Source organism: Mustela nivalis (assembly GCF_964662115.1).
Source record: "Mustela nivalis genome assembly, chromosome: 16".
Lineage (NCBI taxonomy): Eukaryota > Metazoa > Chordata > Mammalia > Carnivora > Mustelidae > Mustela > Mustela nivalis.
Genome location: NC_139035.1, coordinates 6362292 through 6382113, shown reverse-complemented (window position 1 = coordinate 6382113; position 19822 = coordinate 6362292). Strand labels below are relative to the sequence as shown.

Here is a 19822-nt window from a genome sequence, read left to right as displayed (position 1 = left end):
ACGAATTATAATGTTGTTATTAATTATTATTAATATTAATCGATATTACTAATATTTCTAGTACCCTGATTTCACAAACCGTTGTAAAAAAAATATTCATTCTGGGATTTGAGTTAGGTCAACGGATGGTAAGTTTCCCAACTTGGGAAGCAAACAGCCTTTCATTAATAGTGCCACCTCACAGAGAGGGGCATCGGAGCAGGGCTGTGTGGGTACCAGCTGGGCTATCATCCACTTAATCTTTGGACACCTTTGCTCTGAGTCTGTTGACTTAGCAACTACTAATGTCAACAACCACTTTCATGGGCGAAGCCCATGCAGTTCTTTTGTTTCTGGATGTTATTCGAGAATGTTATCTGAGGTCCTTTTTTGCAAGGAGTGAGAGTATAATGAATTTTTTTAATGGGTCTGCGGAAAGACTTACCAGGGACGTGGACGGCAAGTCGTTAACGCACGGATGAAAAACCTCACTCTCAAAGATTCCTTTGTCTCTCTGTTTCTCCATCTCCAGCCCGGATGTGTAAACACCACTGAAGTGGACATCAAGAAGTCATCCAGAATGAGAAACCCACACAAAACACGGAAGGTAATACTCGTGTCGGCTGAGCTGATCTTGGTGTGGGTCGTACTGTTTGGAGGACATCAGTCATGAAAACCTTTTGCCCACTTCATGGAGTATCTCTAGCATCTTCCTTGCTTTTCCTTGTTCCTTGGCTAGAAGAAAATCTGGGAACTCGAGCCCTGGTCGTTTGCCCGTCCGCCTGCCTGAGGAAGTCTCCCGTCATGGTACTTCAGCAGACGCAGGTCGCTGTGATGGGGGCAAAGATGCTGAGGGCGCGTCTTCTCTCCGTTGGGGGGAAGGACCATCAGCAGAGAAAGGCTTCTCTTTCAGACCCCAGAGGGTGAGGAAACGCAGACAGAGATTATCTGAGAAAAAGTGGTATGGATGAGAGAAGGGTATTTTTAGAGAAAATGATGAGCAGAGAAGGGCCATGGTAAAGACATATAACTATAGGGTTTGTACGAGGACCCCCTTTTAACACTGGAATTTTGTAACACAACCGTAAGATAATTGTTGAGTGTCCATTTGGTGTGTGTTATGTGAGAGGACACAAAACAAACAAACAAAAAGCTATCCTAAATTCAGTGGCATTTTAAATAATCTCTTGAAAGTACATAGCAGTAGTAACTCCCTATTTTTTAAAGTAACACATACACACAGAAAGCATTTTTATTCATTCCATGAAAAGTAAGAATTTCTGGGCTGAGGACGCAGAGCAGAGTTGGTACCACTGGATTAAAGCATTCCACGAAGCTCAAGACCTTCCTTTTTGTGGCTTTTTCCTTACATAGCATTAGGGTTTTCCAGTAGACACGAAACTTTTTTTTTTTTTTTTTGTAGTCTTATTTCTTGTTGTCTTTTTCCTTGCATCCCTAGAAATATAAACATCAGTTTCAGAGCCCCCCCCCCCATATGATCCAAGTAACTTTGCTTTCTTTTAAGTCAGTTTACCTTGATGTCAGGATAAAAAAGCCACAGGAAAAGTGCCACTAAACCCACTCAGGTGTGGCGCTCCAAAGCTTTTCCCCTAGGAGCTTTCTGAGAGAGAAAGAGGCAAAGCCAGACCAAACCAGGCGTGTCGGCCCTGCTCTCCTGTGGCTGGCCACGCGCAGTTCCGTGCTCTGTGCACAGCACAGCCTCAGCCCAATGGGGACTGGTTTTGTGCTGAGGAACAGCATTCAGAGCTCTAACCATCTCCAAAAAGCACCCGTAGCCCCCCAAACTGCTTCCGAATTTTGAAGAATTACTTCTCATAATACCTTACTTCTGCCGAGCTTTCCCAACAGACACCACGTGAGATGGGCTCTGACTCGGAAGAGAAAGCATGTGGATGACAGATAGGACTTACAGATAATCAAGCCGCCATTTCCACCGTGTTCTTAATGGTACATGGTACGGATGTCTTACCAGGCCTACACACGGCATCGTGCTTTTTGAGAACTTGAAAAGCTTTAGTTGGCAATGGTGGGCTCACACCCATCAGCCCTCACTTAATGATGGGAAACCATCAGGCCTAGCAAGGTGGAATTCTGCTGAGACGGACTCGCTGCGCTCTGTCTCAGTTGTGGTCTGATTTCCTGTGAATCAATAATGATAGAACTGCAGGCCCAGATAAAAAAAATCCTGAAGAATGCTACAGCAAGTCGCGTGTATTCCCTTGTCTTCAACAATTGGAGGATGCTGATTTTTTTTTTAAACTTTTGGAGATATATCTATAGTTTCTCAGAGTCAGAAGTGTTGAATTTTCTAGAATCTTCTCAAATCATGTTATTTTACATAGAAGGTCATGGGACTCTAAGTCCCCTACTGGTTTGTCTTGTAGAATTAGGACCACTGCTCCATTAACTCCTACTTGCTTAATTACTGGAATGACCCATCCCAGCGGATGTGACAAGGCTCTATGTTATGCCGTGTGTATGGTTCTCAGATACTCGATGGTAAGGGGGACAGGCATGATCGTGCTCCCACAGCTCATGGCCTCATGGGAGTGGGCACACTGAACAAGCAGACAAATGTCTCTACACCTGTAACCCTGTCATTGTGTTAAGTGGCATCTATTAGTCTGCTCAAGCGACCAGAACGAAATGCCACAACTTTGGTGGCTTACATAACGGGAATTGATTCACTCACAGTTCTGGAGACTAGAAGTCCTGGATCAAGTTGGGTTTTTGGTGAGAGCTCTCTTCCTGGCTTGTGGACAGCTGCCTTCTTGCAGCCTGTGTCCTCACGTGGCAGAGACGGCTCTGGCGTCTGTCCCTCTTATAAGGACACCAGCTCCATAGGATTAGGGCCCTCCTACCCAATGACCTCCTTTAACCTTGACTCCCTCCTTATAGACTCCATCTCCATATACAGTCACAGTGGAGAGTAGGATTCCCAACATGAGTTTCAGGGGGATGCAACTCAGCCCATAGCATGTTCCCAAAGGAATCTGAATGATTTGGGATTCTAAGTCACCACACCATTTTATTACCAAAAAGTCCATGGCAGACAACAAACTGTCCTGCCATCCCCTGACGTCTCCACAGTTCTGTTCTTGTGGAGTGGGCAGTTCTGTGGGCTTGCAAGCCTTAGCCAGAAATGGCAGAGGCCAGCCTGTCCTTGAAAACCGTCTTTGCCCTCCACAGGGAATCAGACTGTCCTTTGCTCATTCTCCTCGTGGTGTGACCGCGCTCTGTCTCAAACTTCTGCTGGTGAGGTGCAACTCCTGGATCTTCACTCAGTTGTGCCAGCAGATGCTCGCCTTAGCGAGAGAGCCGCTGTTCATTTCTTTGGCAGTCCGCCGGAATAATGTTTCTCGAGATTATATATCATCCCAAGAATAAGGGACCCAGGAACTCCCTAAGGCAATAATCCAGCCTATGTACCTCAAGAAAACCAGCGATTGGGATACTATATTTAATTGTTGAATTTCAAATATGTTTATCAAATGTGAAAAGAAGGCTTCGAAGTACATCTGATTTGAGATATTTTTAAGTATTTAGGATCTGTCAGTTTTTTAAATCTGTCTTTACTAAAATACAGAAAGTAGGCGGAATATATTTCCTGACGTCTCTATGAAGGAATGATAATGTAGCATCGCCAGAGAGAAATCAGCCTAATCTAGGCAAAATGGTAAGGGCCGCCGTGTGCCGGATTTCCTTCAGTCTCTTTTTAAAACTTTAATTATAATAGGTCAAGCAGGTGGTGTGTCAGTCGGGGTTCCCCAGAGGGGGCAGGAGGGAAAGACAGAGACAGACAGAGGGAGAGAGAGAGAGATCTATTTGAAGAAATTGTCTCGTGCAGTTGTAGAGGTTTGCCAAGCCCCAACCTGATGAGGTCGGCCAGGCTAGGGTCCCAGGGAAGCACTGCTGTCCGCTGACAAAATTCCCTCTGGCCTGGAGGGAGTCTTTGTGTTGTGTCCAAGCTTTCACCTGATTGAATGAGGCCCACCCACATTATGGAGGGTTATTGGCTGTATCCAGAGTCTGCTGATTCACATTTTAATCTCATTCAAAAACATCCTCAAAGAAATATCTAGATAACAGTTGAGGCAATATCTGAGCACTGCGGCCCTGCCAGCATGACACATAAAATTGACTGTCACAGGATGGACCCGTCTGTAGGACAGTAGAGAGAGGGGCCCTAGGACAACACAAAACCTGAGGAAAAGGAGAAAGGCACTTGTATGTACCTGACTGACCGCACACGTTGGATTGCTTCCTATAACTTCAGGACCCATATTTCAAAACAAAAGTAAGCAGTTTCTTGTCTCGTGACTTTTCTTTTCTCTGTCGCTTTCATTTAGACATTAAGACACTTCATATTTTAGGTAATAGCTAATGGGCACATTCTGGAGGAACACGTAGGAAATTCATGACTAAATGTCTGGTTTTTCTGCTTTTAATGCAGTGGCTATTTATACATAAAGCTGTTGATACATAAAAAATTGGCATTTTCTCACTTGTATATGCATAATGTGGAAGCTTAATTTTAACAGAAGAAATGACTTGTGCCTTAGAGTAACACAGAAGGGTTTTAAGTAAGCAGTACAGTCAAGTGGCAGGCAGCGTTCTGCTCAATATAGCAAAACTCCGGGAATATTCTAAACCCTTGGGAGGCGGCAGGACAGTTAACAGCCCCGGAAGCCACAGACCCAGGGCCTCCTCCTCTCTGTGCACCGGCTTCTCCACACAGCAGCAGGCGTGGTCACGATCTGTTCTCTGGTCGAGCTGAGCAATCCAGAAGGAAGACAAGAATATCCCTCCCTCCACCAGCAGCGGGAAAGGTCCCAGAGATTTCCCTCCACAAAGGCAGGCTTCAACGCTTCCTGTGTACGCTTTACTTTCTGGTTTCAAGTACCCCGCCCCGCCCCGCCCGCCAAAGATGAAAGTCAAGAGCGTTTTCTTCGACTTCCTCGAAGCTGGGAAGGAAATGACCTATGAACAGGTTTTTTTTTTTTTTTTTTTTAATTTTTTATTTTTTATAAACATATATTTTTATCCCCAGGGGTACAGGTCTGTGAATCACCAGGTTTACACACTTCACAGCACTCACCAAAGCACATACCCTCCCCAATGTCCATAATCCCATCCCCTTCTCCCAAACCCCCTCCCCCCAGCAACCCTCAGTTTGTTTTGTGAGATTAAGAGTCACTTATGGTTTGTCTCCCTCCCAATCCCATCTTGTTTCATTGATTCTTCTCCTACCCACTTAAGCCTCCATGTTGCATCACCACTTCCTCATATCAGGGAGATCATATGATAGTTGTCTTTCTCCGCTTGACTTATTTCGCTAAGCATGATACGCTCTAGTTCCATCCATGTTGTCGCAAATGGCAAGATTTCATTTCTTTTGATGGCTGCATAGTATTCCATTGTGTATATATACCACATCTTCTTGATCCATTCATCTGTGGATGGACATCTAGGTTCTTTCCATAGTTTGGCTATTGTGGACATTGCTGCTATAAACATTCGGGTGCATGTGCCCCTAGGGAAGCAAGGGAAAAAATATGAACAGGTTTTGAAGAAAGTCGCATCGGTTTCACTTTACGAATGACTTACGCAGTGTTCATGTGGATGGCACCCGATGAGAGAAACACGGGGTCAGGCGCCCTGAACTTAAATAAACGGACGTACTCCTTACATCAGAGCATCTTGATTGGTGATTAGCTTTGCTAACAACTCAAAATGGATCCTACGTGGTTAATTTTCTTTTCCCTACTGAGAGAATGTCATGTCCTTCCCCTCCAGTCCGACCTGTTGCTGGCTCTACTCCGCCCACTCGAGGTCAACATTTTAATAGATTTCCTTTTTCTAAAAAAAGAAATTCAAAACCTTTTACATTTCAGTGAGCCTCAGAACTTGTCTGCCAAGATACGATCGATTTCCTTCCCTCCTCTGTCCCCAAAATAAGCCGTGGACATAAAACTTCATTATTCATGGCCATTTTCACGGTGGCCAGGAATCAGAGTTAAAAGCTATCATTGGTCCCCAGAAAATGAAAGGCACCGTGACTGATGAAAGAGAGAACTGCTGATGTTTACCTGCCTGAAACAGGAAATGCCACAGTAACCTCACAGCCCCTAGCAAGGCTGCGGGAGGGCTGCTTTCAACACCACCTCCCAGGGACTCGGTTCTTACATGGACCTCCCTGAGCCAGTGTGCGAGGCATGCATACCAAAACCATCCAAGAAATGTGGAGACAGAAGATAGCTTCTAGATCAGTTTAATTCTATGACACCATAAAGTGCAGAATTTTTCTGGCAGTCTTTTTAATTATTTTTAATCTTAACCAAATATTTACTTTTAAAACAGTCCGCACTCTTACCTTATAAGCATTTTTTGCTTGAGTGTAGATTCTTACTAAGAACTTTAAGTAATTAAATGAAGATAAATAAGAAGGCAGCGTTCAAGACTTAGAGTCTTTTTGTTTTCTTTATCAAAAATTAATGTAATACCACTGAAAATGTCCACACTGATTGTCTACGATTATTGAATAATTGGTGTTCTTTCACTTGCCTAATTAAAAAAAAATCAACCTCAACAGTTACTCCAGAGTTCAAAGTTCAGATATGACTATCAGTAGTTCACATGGGCCTTTTCTGTTTCTTTGGTGGAAATTAAGTTTCCTGTACTTCAGGCCCTGGGCTCCTATTATTATCTTCTTTCATAACTCTTACCGCAGTCTTAGTAGTGTGTTTGTTTGTGTGATTATTTGTGTAACATGTTTCCCCTCCACTAAGCTGTGAGTTCTAATGGAGGAGAAAACATATCTTTGTTTACTTCTATATTCCGAATGCTCAGCATTCTGTCTAATATATACTAGGTGTTCAATAGAGGTTGAATGAAAGAAAAAAAATGTAAGCCATTCAGCTCAGTCCTATGAATAATTAATTCACAGCGTATGTGCTGCTCGTTGGGCTGAAATTGTTGCCCAGTGATAGACCCTGAGTTCTCAGGTTCTCAGAGGCTAGGTCAAGAGAGGGCAGATTGAAAGACTGACAAGATAGTCTGCAATGGTGGATTCAGGTAAGGTAAAGCTGAGCCAACATCTACTGAAGAAAGCCTAGGAGCCAAGTAATGGGGAGTTCCAAGAGGGAAATCAAGTCCATCCAGAGGGTCCAGGTAGAGAACCAACAGGTGAACATTAAGAAAAGATAGAGTCTGAGTGAAAATAGGTCCAGAACAAAACACATGTGAACTCAGAGATACTGGTGAGGTTGGTGAGCCTGAAAACCAGCCTGGTTGAACACGCAGATCTACGTTTCTTCCAAACCTATCTGGTACCTTTAATTTTGTGGCCTCATGAAATTTTATTATGGCCTTATCTTTCATCCTCCTGTCCCAAGAAACAGTGCCCCATAGCTCATATTAAATCCTTTATTTTAAAATAGTAATTCTTTGATATTAAAGAAAAAGTTATTTGGCTTCTCCTTGAGTTGACATGTGACATTGAAGTTTGGTTTTTTTTGTTTGTTTTTTGTTTTTTTTGTCTCTTTAAGTCTCTGGATCTTTATTAGCCCTTCCTAAGAATAGGTCTTTTTTTTTTTTTTTTAAGATTTAATTTATTTGAGAGAGGGAGAGAGAGAGAGAGAATGACCAGGGGGAAGGGCAGAGGGAGAAGCAGACTCCCCACTGAGCAGGGAGCCTGACCCAGGGCTCTGGGCTCAATTCCAGGACCTGCGACCACGACCTGAGCCGCAGGCAGATGCTTACCCACCTGAGTCAGCCAGGCGCCCCCGTACTAGGTCCTTCTCAAAAAAGAATATTCCTAAGCAGTAGGTTTGACCTTTTGACAAGATACAAAAGCAGCCCTGGGGCATCAAGAATTCCAAAGTGAAACCTTCGGGATCACTGATGTTTGCAAAAGGCACCCGGTGGCACCAAATGGCAAGGCCGGAGTGGAGAGGGAGACATCCCGGCGCTGAGCTGGGAGAGCCGGAGCCTCTGGGGGCCTGATCACGCCCGCAGAGACTAACCCAGCAAGGGAATGGTTAACCTAGTCTCTCGCCTCAGTGTTCCGTTCTGTAAAACTCAACTTATTTTCATTTTCTCTTGGCTTATTAAATTTTTACTCTATTCTATATCCACCCCTATTTTATTCTGAAATCAATACTTACTAAATGTTCTATAGTGTCGGTGTTCCCGAGTTCACACTCAGTCCACCCCCAGATCTTATTATCAGACTTACCTCATTCTTTCCATATGATCCATTATTCTGTCAGAGTTAATCATCTAACCACATATTTTTTCAAAGAGCTGTGCTCCTACTTTATATGCATATGATATTTATGATAGCAGTGCCTTTGAATTTTAATAAGAAGCTTCATCAAATATGCAGCAAAGCTCTGACTTACCTTGCTGAATATATGACACAAAAATTACCTTTTAGAAAGTCTGTGACTATAAATCATACTTTATCCTCACGTATTTCTTTTTTACTTTAATACAGTCTGTCTATGGTTTACAAAATGACATCAGAAGTCACAGCCCTACCCACACCCCCACCCCGGAAACGAAACCTCCAACGGAAGACGAGCTACAGCAACAGGTGGGTCAACCCATAGAGCGCCCTGCAGTGCGGATGGCGTGGCAGGGGCAGCGGCAGGGGTTTGTGAAAGGTCCTCTGTCCCGTTGACTGCTTCACAGAGAAGGCTTGCAGGTTAAAGGTAGTGAAATCACTTAATCTGAAAGATCTGTGGTTGCCTGGAAATGTACCAGCGTGTGGAGACGCTGTCCAAATCTCTTCGCTCTTGAATTCCCCGAGTCCTGTGTCCTCTAACCAATTTTTACAAAGGACATGCAGTGATGTTTAGTCGTCTCTGTTTCAAGAGTTCTTCTGTGCTCTGGAACTCTTCTGGAAGGATGAGAAGGCAAGAACCTGGTGATGCTGAGTCACATGTTTTATGTATCTGGTCATGTGACATGATCTTCACTGAGTGTTTTTTCTTGTTCTTCTGGTACTGCTCTCCATAAGCCTCTCGAAGTTCTCCCTCACTAACACTGGTGTACAGTTATGATACACGTTGTCTTGTTGCACTGATTGATCAATAGTTTTGGTTCCAGGTAACATTTCAACACAAACACCAGTGTCTCTTAAATAATAGTGAAATCTCTTGATTGGCTTGGTCATGGGGTATTTTCCCCCTTTTGATTGTTTTCCCCTAACATTTTACTGTGATATGGTTTATCAATAGTGTAACAGTACTTTTTCTAGTATATTTATAATCGTCACAAATGGGTAGTATTTAGAGAGTTTCCAAGTTTCCCGTATGTGATTAGGTCCACATGTTTGTCCTGAAATGCTGATAAAATTATTTCCAAAACACATATCAATGATTTCTTGGGCTAGTATGACGAAGTAGGATTTACTTTGAAATTATAGTACAAATAACAAATGTGTTTATTTTCTGAATTAAACATGGGGGGGGATGATTCTGATTTGGTTATTCAATATGAATAAATGTTTACAATCTCTAGAACATTTTTAAAATAAATTTACATTTTGTTAAAGCATGCAGAAAGTTCAGATTCATTGCTGTTCTAAAGTGATGCTGGCTATGTTTTTATTCAAACACTTTAATTTTCAGAGCTGTCTCATTTGATTTTTCAGATTTTGAAATTTACTTAGAATAAATACTTAGAATTGCCCAGTCTATCAGAATTTAGAGTTGAAAACTATGAGAATGTCACTACTTATTTAACTACTTCCTTAACTCTTTTCAGATAAAATATTGGCAAATACAGTTAGATAGACATCGGTTAAAAATGTCAAAAGTTGCTGATAGGTGAGTATTTCAAGATGCCCCTATAAATAAAAAAAATTTCATGTGACAGATGAGCTTAAAATGGAATCCTGTAGGAAATGTTATTTTGTTTTTCTGTTTTGCACATAGAAAACTTCCAAAGCCCTCTTCTGTCATAGTTTAAATGACAGAACGATCATTACAATCTTCAATCTGTAGCGATCCAGTCCTGCGTAGCCAGAATCAGATACAGAAGATAATTCCAAGGAGTTGAATTTTTCACTCCTGCTGAGAGAAATGAAGCTTTCAATTTATCCAGTTACTTTTTGGCAACTTAGAACCTCTCTGTAAATTCATCTTAACGTTCACACTTTTCAATGACTGCATGACTTCAGAATTTGAATTAAACACAGATTTTCAGTATTTTCCTCTTCTCCATTTAACTTTGTTACTAATGGCACACGTGCTCTTTACTTTGGAACACTGCCACATCCTACCTCTCCTGCATCCTTCCTCTCCTCTCCAGCTTTTCCTTATTTCTTTTCTTAAATACAGATTAAAAAAAAAAAAAAAAGTTAGGGATTTCCCCTTTACCTAACTCCTGTAGATACTTTTGACAACAATTGCCTTTTAACCCGTTCTCCAAGTTGGCTAAAATCAGTTCGGCTGTGGGTGGAGTGGTTGACCAAAGGTTGGAACTGGCTCTTAGCACAGCTTTTCACACGCCGACGCCTTCCATTTTGCTTCATTTGAATGGAGGGATGTGGCCTCACTTGGATCGGGCCCGGGTAGACGTGGACCCTTAGCCACGTTTGCCTTCCAAGATGCACCATAAGCTGATGCATGTAAGTTACTGAAATGTAAAAACTGCTGTTAGATTTTACTCTATAAACAAGTAATTCCTCAGCCAGACCTTCTTATATTATGTTCCATATTTTGGGCTGAGTATAACCTCAGCCAGAGAAACTAAAGAAGATGAAAATATTTTTTTCTCTCTAGTCTGTTAACTTACACGGAACAGTACTTAGAATATGACCCATTTCTTGTGCCACCTGACCCTTCGAACCCGTGGCTGTCTGATGATACGACTTTCTGGGAACTCGAAGCAAGGTATGTGACATTTTCTCCTCTCTTCAAAGATTTCACACTTATTGCAGGGTTTGGTCGAAACGGGAAGAATTCTGTAGCTGATCATTTAAGTTCAGTTTTACTCTGTGTCTCTATTTGTCCATGATATAAAGTTCTCGTTCAAGGTAATAGTTTTTGAACCTTAGATACTTGCATCTGTGTCCAGATTTGCGTTTCCGGAGGATGGACACAAAGTGAGAGGGACCGGAGTTTCAGAGTAGACTAGTCAGAGTTGAGATCTTTGGTTCTTGAAATTTAGTGCATTGTTTTTAGCTTCTCTGAAAAGGCACAGGGCCACACAGGGCCACAAAGGCCCCGTATTCAAGCAGAATGAATGCTGAATCCAGACTCAGTTAAGCCCGTACAAGTCTGCCCTTACACACTCCCTTTTAAAACAAAATGAACTTACCACAAACACTCTAAGAGAATCTGACAAGAGACTGACTTCTTGAGCAAACCAAAGCACGATCTAAGACTTCCTGATTTCCTTCCTGAGAGCAGAATACTCGGGTCACTGACATGGACAGAGTCATGAGAACGTGTCCCTCACTTGACAGAGTGAGGATTCTGTACTTAGTGGTATTGTGCTAAACTGTGTTTATGGACCTTTCTGCCTTTTACCCCCATCCAGTGTTCTTAAATGTTTGACAAGTGCAGACTCTTCATGCATAAGTTCTAGACTTTATAGATGAGGGATCTGGATTCCAGAATGTTGTGACTCAGCTAGGATCAGGTCACATGTTTCATCAACAGCAGACTCATTACCAGAATTGAGGCCTCTTGGTTCCCAATGCATTTTCCCCCAGTCCAGCCTACCACCTCGAGACTGTTTTTTTTTTTTCCCCGAAAATTTTATTTATTTGACAGACAGAGATCACAAGTAGGCAGAGAGAGAGAGAGGAGGAAGCAGGCTCCCTACCAAGCAGAGAGCCTGATTCAGGGCTCGATTCCAGGACCCCGGGATCATGACCTGAGCAGAAGGCAGAGGCTTTAACCCACTGAACCACCCAGGCGCCCCTCGAGACTGCTTTATATAGTGGCTAAGAAATTGGCTTTGAGGTCAGAATGTCTAGAATATCGCCCCTTCTTTCCTGTCAGACACTGGAAAGTTATAACTCTCTTTGTACCTTGATTTCTTCATCTACATAGTGAGAACTTAACAGTACTTGTCTCATAAAGTTGCAGAAAAAAATCTAAAAGAGAGAATCTCTTAGCACCCAATGCTCAGGAACCATTAGACACCACTGTTAATCCCTAACGTATACCTCAACATGACTTCATGCAAAACCATCAGTCACAGGTTTTTTTTCTGAAAGATATGTTAAAGATGGGAACTTCCCCGGGATATATGATTCTGAGGGGAAATGTAATCACAAAATACAGACTTGGCAGTGAATACATTTGGCTCTGTTTTACCTCCTACAGCAAAGAACCGAGCCAGCAGAGGGTAAAGCGATGGGGTTTCGGCATGGACGAAGCATTGAAAGACCCCGTCGGGAGAGAACAGTTCCTGAAATTTCTCGAGTCGGAATTCAGTTCAGAAAATTTAAGGTAAGACACATTGCTTGTATCTTATTCTCTGTCACAGAGACTTACTGTAATATGGCTGGTTCTTTTACACAAAATAGACCAGTTACTCTCTTACCAACGTGATGATGATATGAGCCCACTGAATTGCTGCCTCTTGATGGAGGGGAAAACGCTAACAAAGGCAGAAGCCTGTCCGGCATGACCAATCCCTTACAAGGCTTATTTTTACCCTGTCTCTTGATCTTTTAAGTATATCATTTGATGCATTTGAAATGGAGTTTGTAAAGACGTGTAATCCTTGGACTAATGTTTGACAAAATGAGGAATGGCCGCTAACATTTATGCAGCTCAATCATCCTTATTCATCGGTATTGATCTTCTTTGCATATTGCTTCCAAAGTAAGGTCTAGGAAAAGAGATCCGGGTGCCTACTAAATGAAAAATAACTTGGAACAAAACTATGGGCCAGTCCATCCACTTTGCACAGTTAAATTCAGCCTCAGGGCGGTTGGTATCCACACCACACCGAGCTGTTAGTAGAAAAGGGGTGTGCATTCCAGCCATCTGCTTTGAACATCATCCTTACTTATTTTTTGAAAATTTTCTAACTTGAGAGGCACCTGGAAATTGAATTTTTTCAATGTGAGACACTGCCGTGGATTTCAGTGGCCCTGCTGGCCCTCATTGAAGTGAGGGACAACTTTCCACTACATAAAAATGTTTGTCCGTGAACTCTTCCATTCATTATTCTTTTGAAACATGATATCCTAATTGACTTTCCCGGGACTTGTGCAGTCCTGTGAGATTCATTTACAGAAAGGTCCCAGCGTTCATTTATTTCCATTGGAACACTACGGCCCTAGGCACTGTCACATTCTTCTCAGATGACTGAACGGATCCCAATTCCAAACCATTCGGAAATAATGGAGAACTTTGACAGGTGGTCTGTGGGCTAAGCAAGATGACCACAGTCGGAACCTGGAGGAATGTGGTCATACACGCTGCCGTCAGGAGTCGCTGGGATGCAGTTTCCGGTGCTTTTAAGTTGATGGGAGCCCTTTCTGACAGGGTTTTTACAAGATCTGCAGTTGCTAAGGATTCTTTTTTACACTGAGGCCACGTCATCAATTATTCAGTGTAAGAATGCATTAGAAAATAGAGCAGAGAAAGAATATTTTTTTAGCCTTTTAGAAGATGGGGAAGTGGAATTTCCTCTAATTCTCTTAAGTTTTTAAATAAGGCTGACATCCTTGGGGTCACGATGAGGAAATAAACAAGAAATGAGCCTCCCCAGGATCACCTCAGCAAATAAAAATGGTCCTAGTGGTAGATACAGAGAAGAAAAGAGATCCCAACACAAACTGGTGGTTAGTTAGCTCGGAGAAGCATAGAGAGAGAGTCAACCCAGAGCTGGAGGTCAGCAAAGGCATCCCAGGGAAAATGGCTTTAGGCTGTGACCTGGATGTCTAGAGACAACCGGCCCCAAATTCCCCCCTCTCCACCCACTGAAAGGAAGAGGGAAGAAGTTTGGGCAAAGGAACAAGTGTGTGCAAACTCTGTTTCAAGGATGATGGACTGACTGCTGATTGTGCGTCCAAGCCTTGACCATTTCTCATCCCAATAATCCTACACCACGCTAGTTGTCCAGCTAAGTCAGTTCATACAGGAAATACGATATATTTTCTATGCACATCGTATTCTAATCATACCCCCTACCGCTGTGTGTCATATTTTGTGTTTACTATTTCTGACCATCACACATCTAATCATCACAACTGAAATGAAGTGTAAACATTTTTGCCCCATTTCCAGATAAGCAAAATATGTCTGGGGAAAGCTAATCAGCTCGTCTGAGTCAGATGGGCTAGTCATCGGCATCCTCGGCCTTCTGTACACCAGTACAGGCTACGTTCCATTGCTCCCCGCGTCTGAGCCCCATTTCTTCCACTTAGGCATCTGGTGTGACAGATTAAGAGAAACAGAACAGTTCACTGGCAGGGCTGATTGAGCCTCAAGTCTCAGTGCATCCTATCAGGCAGCTGCCTGTAAGCACCTGCTGCTTACACAGTGGTGTAGACACTCAGATGAGCACTTTTTCCAAGTACTAAGACAGAAAAAAAAGTCAAGAAATACTGCTTATGGATGCCTTCTTCTTCCTCAGTACAACCTCTGCTGCCCATTGGTGTAGTTTTGCTCATTCCTTTTTCAGGCAGAGCACACAGCAGAGCAGAAGTACCAAGTCAACACAGTAATGTGAGTTTTGTTGTGGGGGGGTCTAAAAATATGTCAGGCACTCGAGAGTGCCTTTTACATAATTTACCTTATTTAATCTCATGGAACCCTAATGAGATAAACATTATCATCCCATTTTACAGATGAAGAACTCAAGACTCTAAGACATTAAGACACTTACTTCCTCAGATTCCAGTTAGCGTGTATTGGGGTGCGGGAGCTTAGCAGAGCCTTTCCATTCTGCTAACTTACTATCGCACCTGCAGGGAGGCTGAGGATAAGGCGATGAAGGTCTTCGGGAGACGTTTGAGGGAGTGGCTATGAGCACGTGGTCTGCCGTGAATTACCCGGCGGACAGACCCCAGCCCTGGAACTCTTCTCAGTTACGATGCTCATAGCGGGCGGCCTTCAACAACGGACTTAATCTCCATATCCTCCATTGCCTTTTCTTGAAAATGGGGAAACCAACAGCACAGACCCTGGAGTTGTAGGGACTAGATGAGTTAATAGAGCTGAACCACTTAGAACAGTGCCTGCACTTACATGTTTGAGTAGATGTTGTGATTAATATCTCCTCAACCCTTTACTAATTGTTCTGTCCTTTCCTAGGACTCCCTTCTCCAGCCCAGTGCTTGCCCAGCAGAAGGTTCTCTGCTCTACACTTCCACACTGTCACTTGTGCTGTCCCTTGAGAGCCGCTCCTGGGCTTCCTCATATTAGGTCGCCATTTAAATGGTGTATCTTTTTCTCTAGTGGTTCTGTTCTTTGAGGACAGAAAAACTCTTTGGATCCAGGTGTTCGAAGCGTGCTGGAATGGACCTGAATGAGCACTGATGACATCACTTATGCTCCCTCAGATGGCACATGGTATTCCTATTACATTGCACAATGTCCAAATCTCTTGTTTTTGGAGGAAATGAATGGTCTTGAGCCTTCCTTTCTGAAAGCAGTGACGGTAACTTCCTCTGTAAGACATTGTCTAAATCTATTGTTACATACATGTGGTAAATAACAGTAAATCCACCGTTACATACATGTACAGGAGAATGATCTCAAGAGACAGGAAACTCACTAGATTGGGTAATATTTGCTATTCTAACTCTAGTTCAACTGTTCTATTGCTTAGTTCTGACTTTCCATTAGTGCCCAAGTTAAAACTTAATGATATGAAAGTTCTGCTGGTCATATACCTCTTAAGACTCTAGCTTGTCGCGACCTCCATCTTTGTGGCCATCTGCCATTAGAGCGACAGTGGTCCATGTCGAGGATAACACAGACCTAGTAGTTCCCTTTTTCATGTGTTTTTTCATTTTAACAAATTATAATGTTACACGTATTCATCTTTTCAACATTATTTCTACTTATGACCAAAACATGTAACACAGAACAAAATTTAAAGAAGTGAAACCCATTAATACCATGTGGCCCTTTATTATTAGGCTTTGCTATTTGCTCTTATCAATCAAAATATGTTCTGGTGTTCTTAGAGTATGTATATTCTATGCAGAAGTATATATAACGTATTTCTATATTTGGAAGAAAGTCAGTATAGGTTTTATCAGAGCTTCTGAATTGCTCTAAGGCCTCTGCAGATTTAAACCTTTCAAACAATGACATGTGAAAGCTGGTTGCTTCTGCCATTCCCTAACGCTCTGAATTAAATAGCCTAAAATCAGTTGCTCGCCCCGATGTCTCCATCTAGGGCCTTTTGTGATCCTGTGTCCAGTCCTCTCTCTTAATTCCAGTAAAGCTTCACTGTAATTCCCTTGCCAGGTAGAGCAGAAAATCCTCTCCATACGAACCCTCGTTGCTCAAATGGACAAAAGATTCACGGACGCCAGCAGAATCCCCTCCGGAATCCCCCAAGCAGATGCTCTGTGCCCCTCACTCTGACTCCCCGCAAACTCTTCTCCCTTCCCGATAAACCGTTCTTTGGCAGCGCTGTTTTGCTCTACTAAAAATTAGAGTGTAAAGAATCAGGGCTCTGGGAGATCTGCTTTCAAGAAAAAACACTTGAGAGATTGTTTTCCGCGTTTCCTTTGGAAAACTTGGACACGTTTGACTAGACCTCGTGGAAAGAAGGGCCGTCTCTTGGCAGCCGCAGGAGGACGGAGCCCGTCCCGGTGTCGTGCATGGTCTGACCCGTCAGTGCGACGAGGACCTGCAGCTTGGGCGGCGTCACAGGGAATGTCTGGTGTCTCGTTTTGCACAGATTCTGGCTAGCCGTGGAGGACCTGAAGAAGAGGCCTATTCGAGAAGTCCCTTCCCGAGTGCAGGAAATATGGCAAGAATTTCTGGCTCCCGGAGCCCCCAGCGCCATTAACTTGGATTCTAAGAGCTACGACAAAACCACCCAGAATGTGAAGGAGCCCGGGCGGTACACGTTCGAGGACGCTCAGGTCGGTGCGCGCGTGGGCCTCACAGTGAGTCACGAGCGTGCTTCGTCGGCACCGCAGCTACTTTGCTTAATTGGCGTCTAAGTGGCAGCTAGGCTCAGCGTTTTCAGTTTAGGGAACTGTACGTAAAATGACCCCAGTGGGCTTCAAAGAAAACAGACACACATTAAAATAGTTTCTAGTACCCGGGGATGTCTTACCAATTTTGAAAGTTCTTACATGAAAATTTCTTGAAGGGGAATAGTTGAAGTATTAACACTTTCACTTCATTTTCCACGTTGTCACCCAGTATGTGAGAAAACACTTTTCTCAGGATGGCCCCACCTCAGGAGAACATATTTGAAATCTTCAGGTGTCTTCCAATGTGGAGATTCGAAGATTCTGACACTCCTAAGTTATTCATTATTACGGCTAGTCAGAACCAAACTAAAGCAGCTTAAATTAACGTCACACCCAAGCCAGTTTTGTCTTTGATGATGCAATGAAACAATAGATTGAGGCATGGATGAATTTTCCAAGTTTACTTTTTAATCAGTGACCCAAAAAGGGAAATTTATATTAAGATACTAGTTTCCCAAGACAAGTTTATATTAAGATACTAATTTTCTTAGTTTTTTTTTTTTTTTTTTTTTTCAAACTGTACCTAAGTGCCTCTTTGGACACAATCTGAATTTCCACTTTCTCTAAAAAAAATTATGCTCAAGAGAAAAATGAACTTGAAATGAGAGGATATTATTTTCCTAATGATGTGCTGAAACTGGCATTTAAGTCAGAACACACAGATTTCTTAATTTCTTAAGACTTCCAGAGAAGAATAGTTCTAGAAAGCATCTTATTTTTCAGATAACCACGTTACAAAAATAAAATACAGAAGGTGAAGAGTAAGACACATCCACATGCCCTTCCTTACTTGCATTCTCAGTGGAAAGTACATTTCTCCGGGCTTTGGTTTAAAGAAACGAACCACCATATAGAAAAACTACCACAGGCCGAAACAGCTAACCAGATGCCCACTCTGTCCGGCTCTGCCATGGCCTTCTCGGTGGAAATAATTACAGAGACACGAGAGAGCAGGATGGAAATTCTAGCCTCGTTGCTTGCTTCTTGCTGATTTATCTTTCTTTCAGTTCAAGATAAAATTTCAAGCATTTTTCTAGAGCCAACCATGTGTAAAATGTTTGGAATGACCTTCCTAAAGTCTGCAGAGGAACATTTCTTTGTTATCTGTGGCATTAAAAATATTCTTAATAGGTCTCCAATAAATTAAAAAAGCATAACCTTCTATAGAAAATATTACCACCTGACACCGGGCTTCTTTTTCAGTTCAGTTATTTAACCCCAGTTTTTGCTGGGTATTTAACCTCATCTTCAAAAATGTGCAGTAATAGAGAATCCTGGCATTATTTAAGAAAAGATGCGCTTTTTTGGTGACGATTAAATTAGCTAATATAGGCGAGCACCTGAAGTGTGCCTGGCATATATTCGAGTAGATCTGAGCACTTAGATCCAAACCCCTTCTTTGCCAGAGACCATCCCGTTAATCCTTACCCATATTTACAGATTAGAAGACTCAGAAAGATGAATAAATGGGCCTGCATCTCTGTGTTTGGAACTGGCAGGTCTTGAGCACAGTAAGATCTGAATCCCACAATGCTGGACTCCCAAAGTACGACATCCCCCACGTTCCTAACCACCAATTCTGATAGGGCCCCTAATGTACCAGCCTCATGGAGAGGAGCCTTGGGCTAGACACGGAGTGAGAGTGACTCCAAAGTATGCAGGTGTGTCGAGACCAGGGAAACAGTCATTTTTAAGATACATATTCTCCGCAAACAAACAGATTCTGGGACATTCAGGATACTCTCACTGGCATCTCCCGAGACTAAAAAGAGGAGTGAGCACTGATGCTCCGCGGCGCCGCGGGGGGCCGGAGCGGAATCAACCTACGTTGGGCCTGCAGTGAAATGGATGAATACATTTTTTTTCTTGATTTGTTTATCAGTATTCATTATCAAGCTAGAACACAGCAGACGGATTAGGATTAAATTATTAAGTATTTACCTAATCTGCCACTAAAGGAGCTTTTTTTAAAAAGCACACAAATTGGGAAATTGAGCATGTCACTATCCCAAAATTTATTCCCAGACTTGTGCTCTGTCCCAGAGTGGATGTGGGTGACAGTTTTCCATATAATTGGCACCAAAGAGATGATTTGTCTGGGCAGTCGGTGTCCTCCAAGTACATGTAGACGCCAGAGGTACCGAGGAGGATCACTCGAGCTTGACTTCGCATCATTCACTTAGGGCCTGAAAGAATTTTAAGAGATAGAAGATTCATAGTCTCAAGTGACCTCTATAAATCAGCCACTTGATCTGAAATCACTTCATGACACTCCATTAGCTGAATTCCATTTCTCTCAAGGACTGGATGTGACCTGCCTCCTTGTAGCTCTCAAACCAGTTCAAATATTGACCCATGAATAAAATAATAAATTTGAAGACTTAGATGTTCTATCAACACAAAGTATTCTACCAACATTGTCAATTTTAGCTGCTTCCAGACTTGTTTTTGGATCATATCGTATATTCTTATCAGAGTATTTGATTGCCCCTGAAAACTACTAAAGAAGCAATTCAACCACTCTTTCTTTTTAGGAGCACATTTACAAACTGATGAAAAGTGATTCATATCCACGTTTTATAAGATCCAGTGCCTACCAAGAGCTTCTACAGGCAAAGAAAAAGG

The 19822-nt window shown here is 42.6% G+C and overlaps 1 protein-coding gene across 1 annotated transcript in view; it reads left to right on the top strand.

The window, feature by feature from the left end:
• Positions 1 to 19822, top strand: part of RGS7 (regulator of G protein signaling 7) — a gene marked incomplete at its 5' end in the record, with an annotated part of 299364 nt that overhangs the window by 262754 nt on the left and 16788 nt on the right. The window contains 7 exons of the mRNA XM_082702198.1: positions 512 to 586; positions 8498 to 8596; positions 9772 to 9833; positions 10791 to 10901; positions 12345 to 12470; positions 16894 to 17080; positions 19732 to 19821. Coding sequence (XP_082558324.1) covers positions 512 to 586; positions 8498 to 8596; positions 9772 to 9833; positions 10791 to 10901; positions 12345 to 12470; positions 16894 to 17080; positions 19732 to 19821 — 750 coding nt within the window. The remainder of the gene's footprint in view (positions 1 to 511; positions 587 to 8497; positions 8597 to 9771; positions 9834 to 10790; positions 10902 to 12344; positions 12471 to 16893; positions 17081 to 19731; position 19822) is intronic.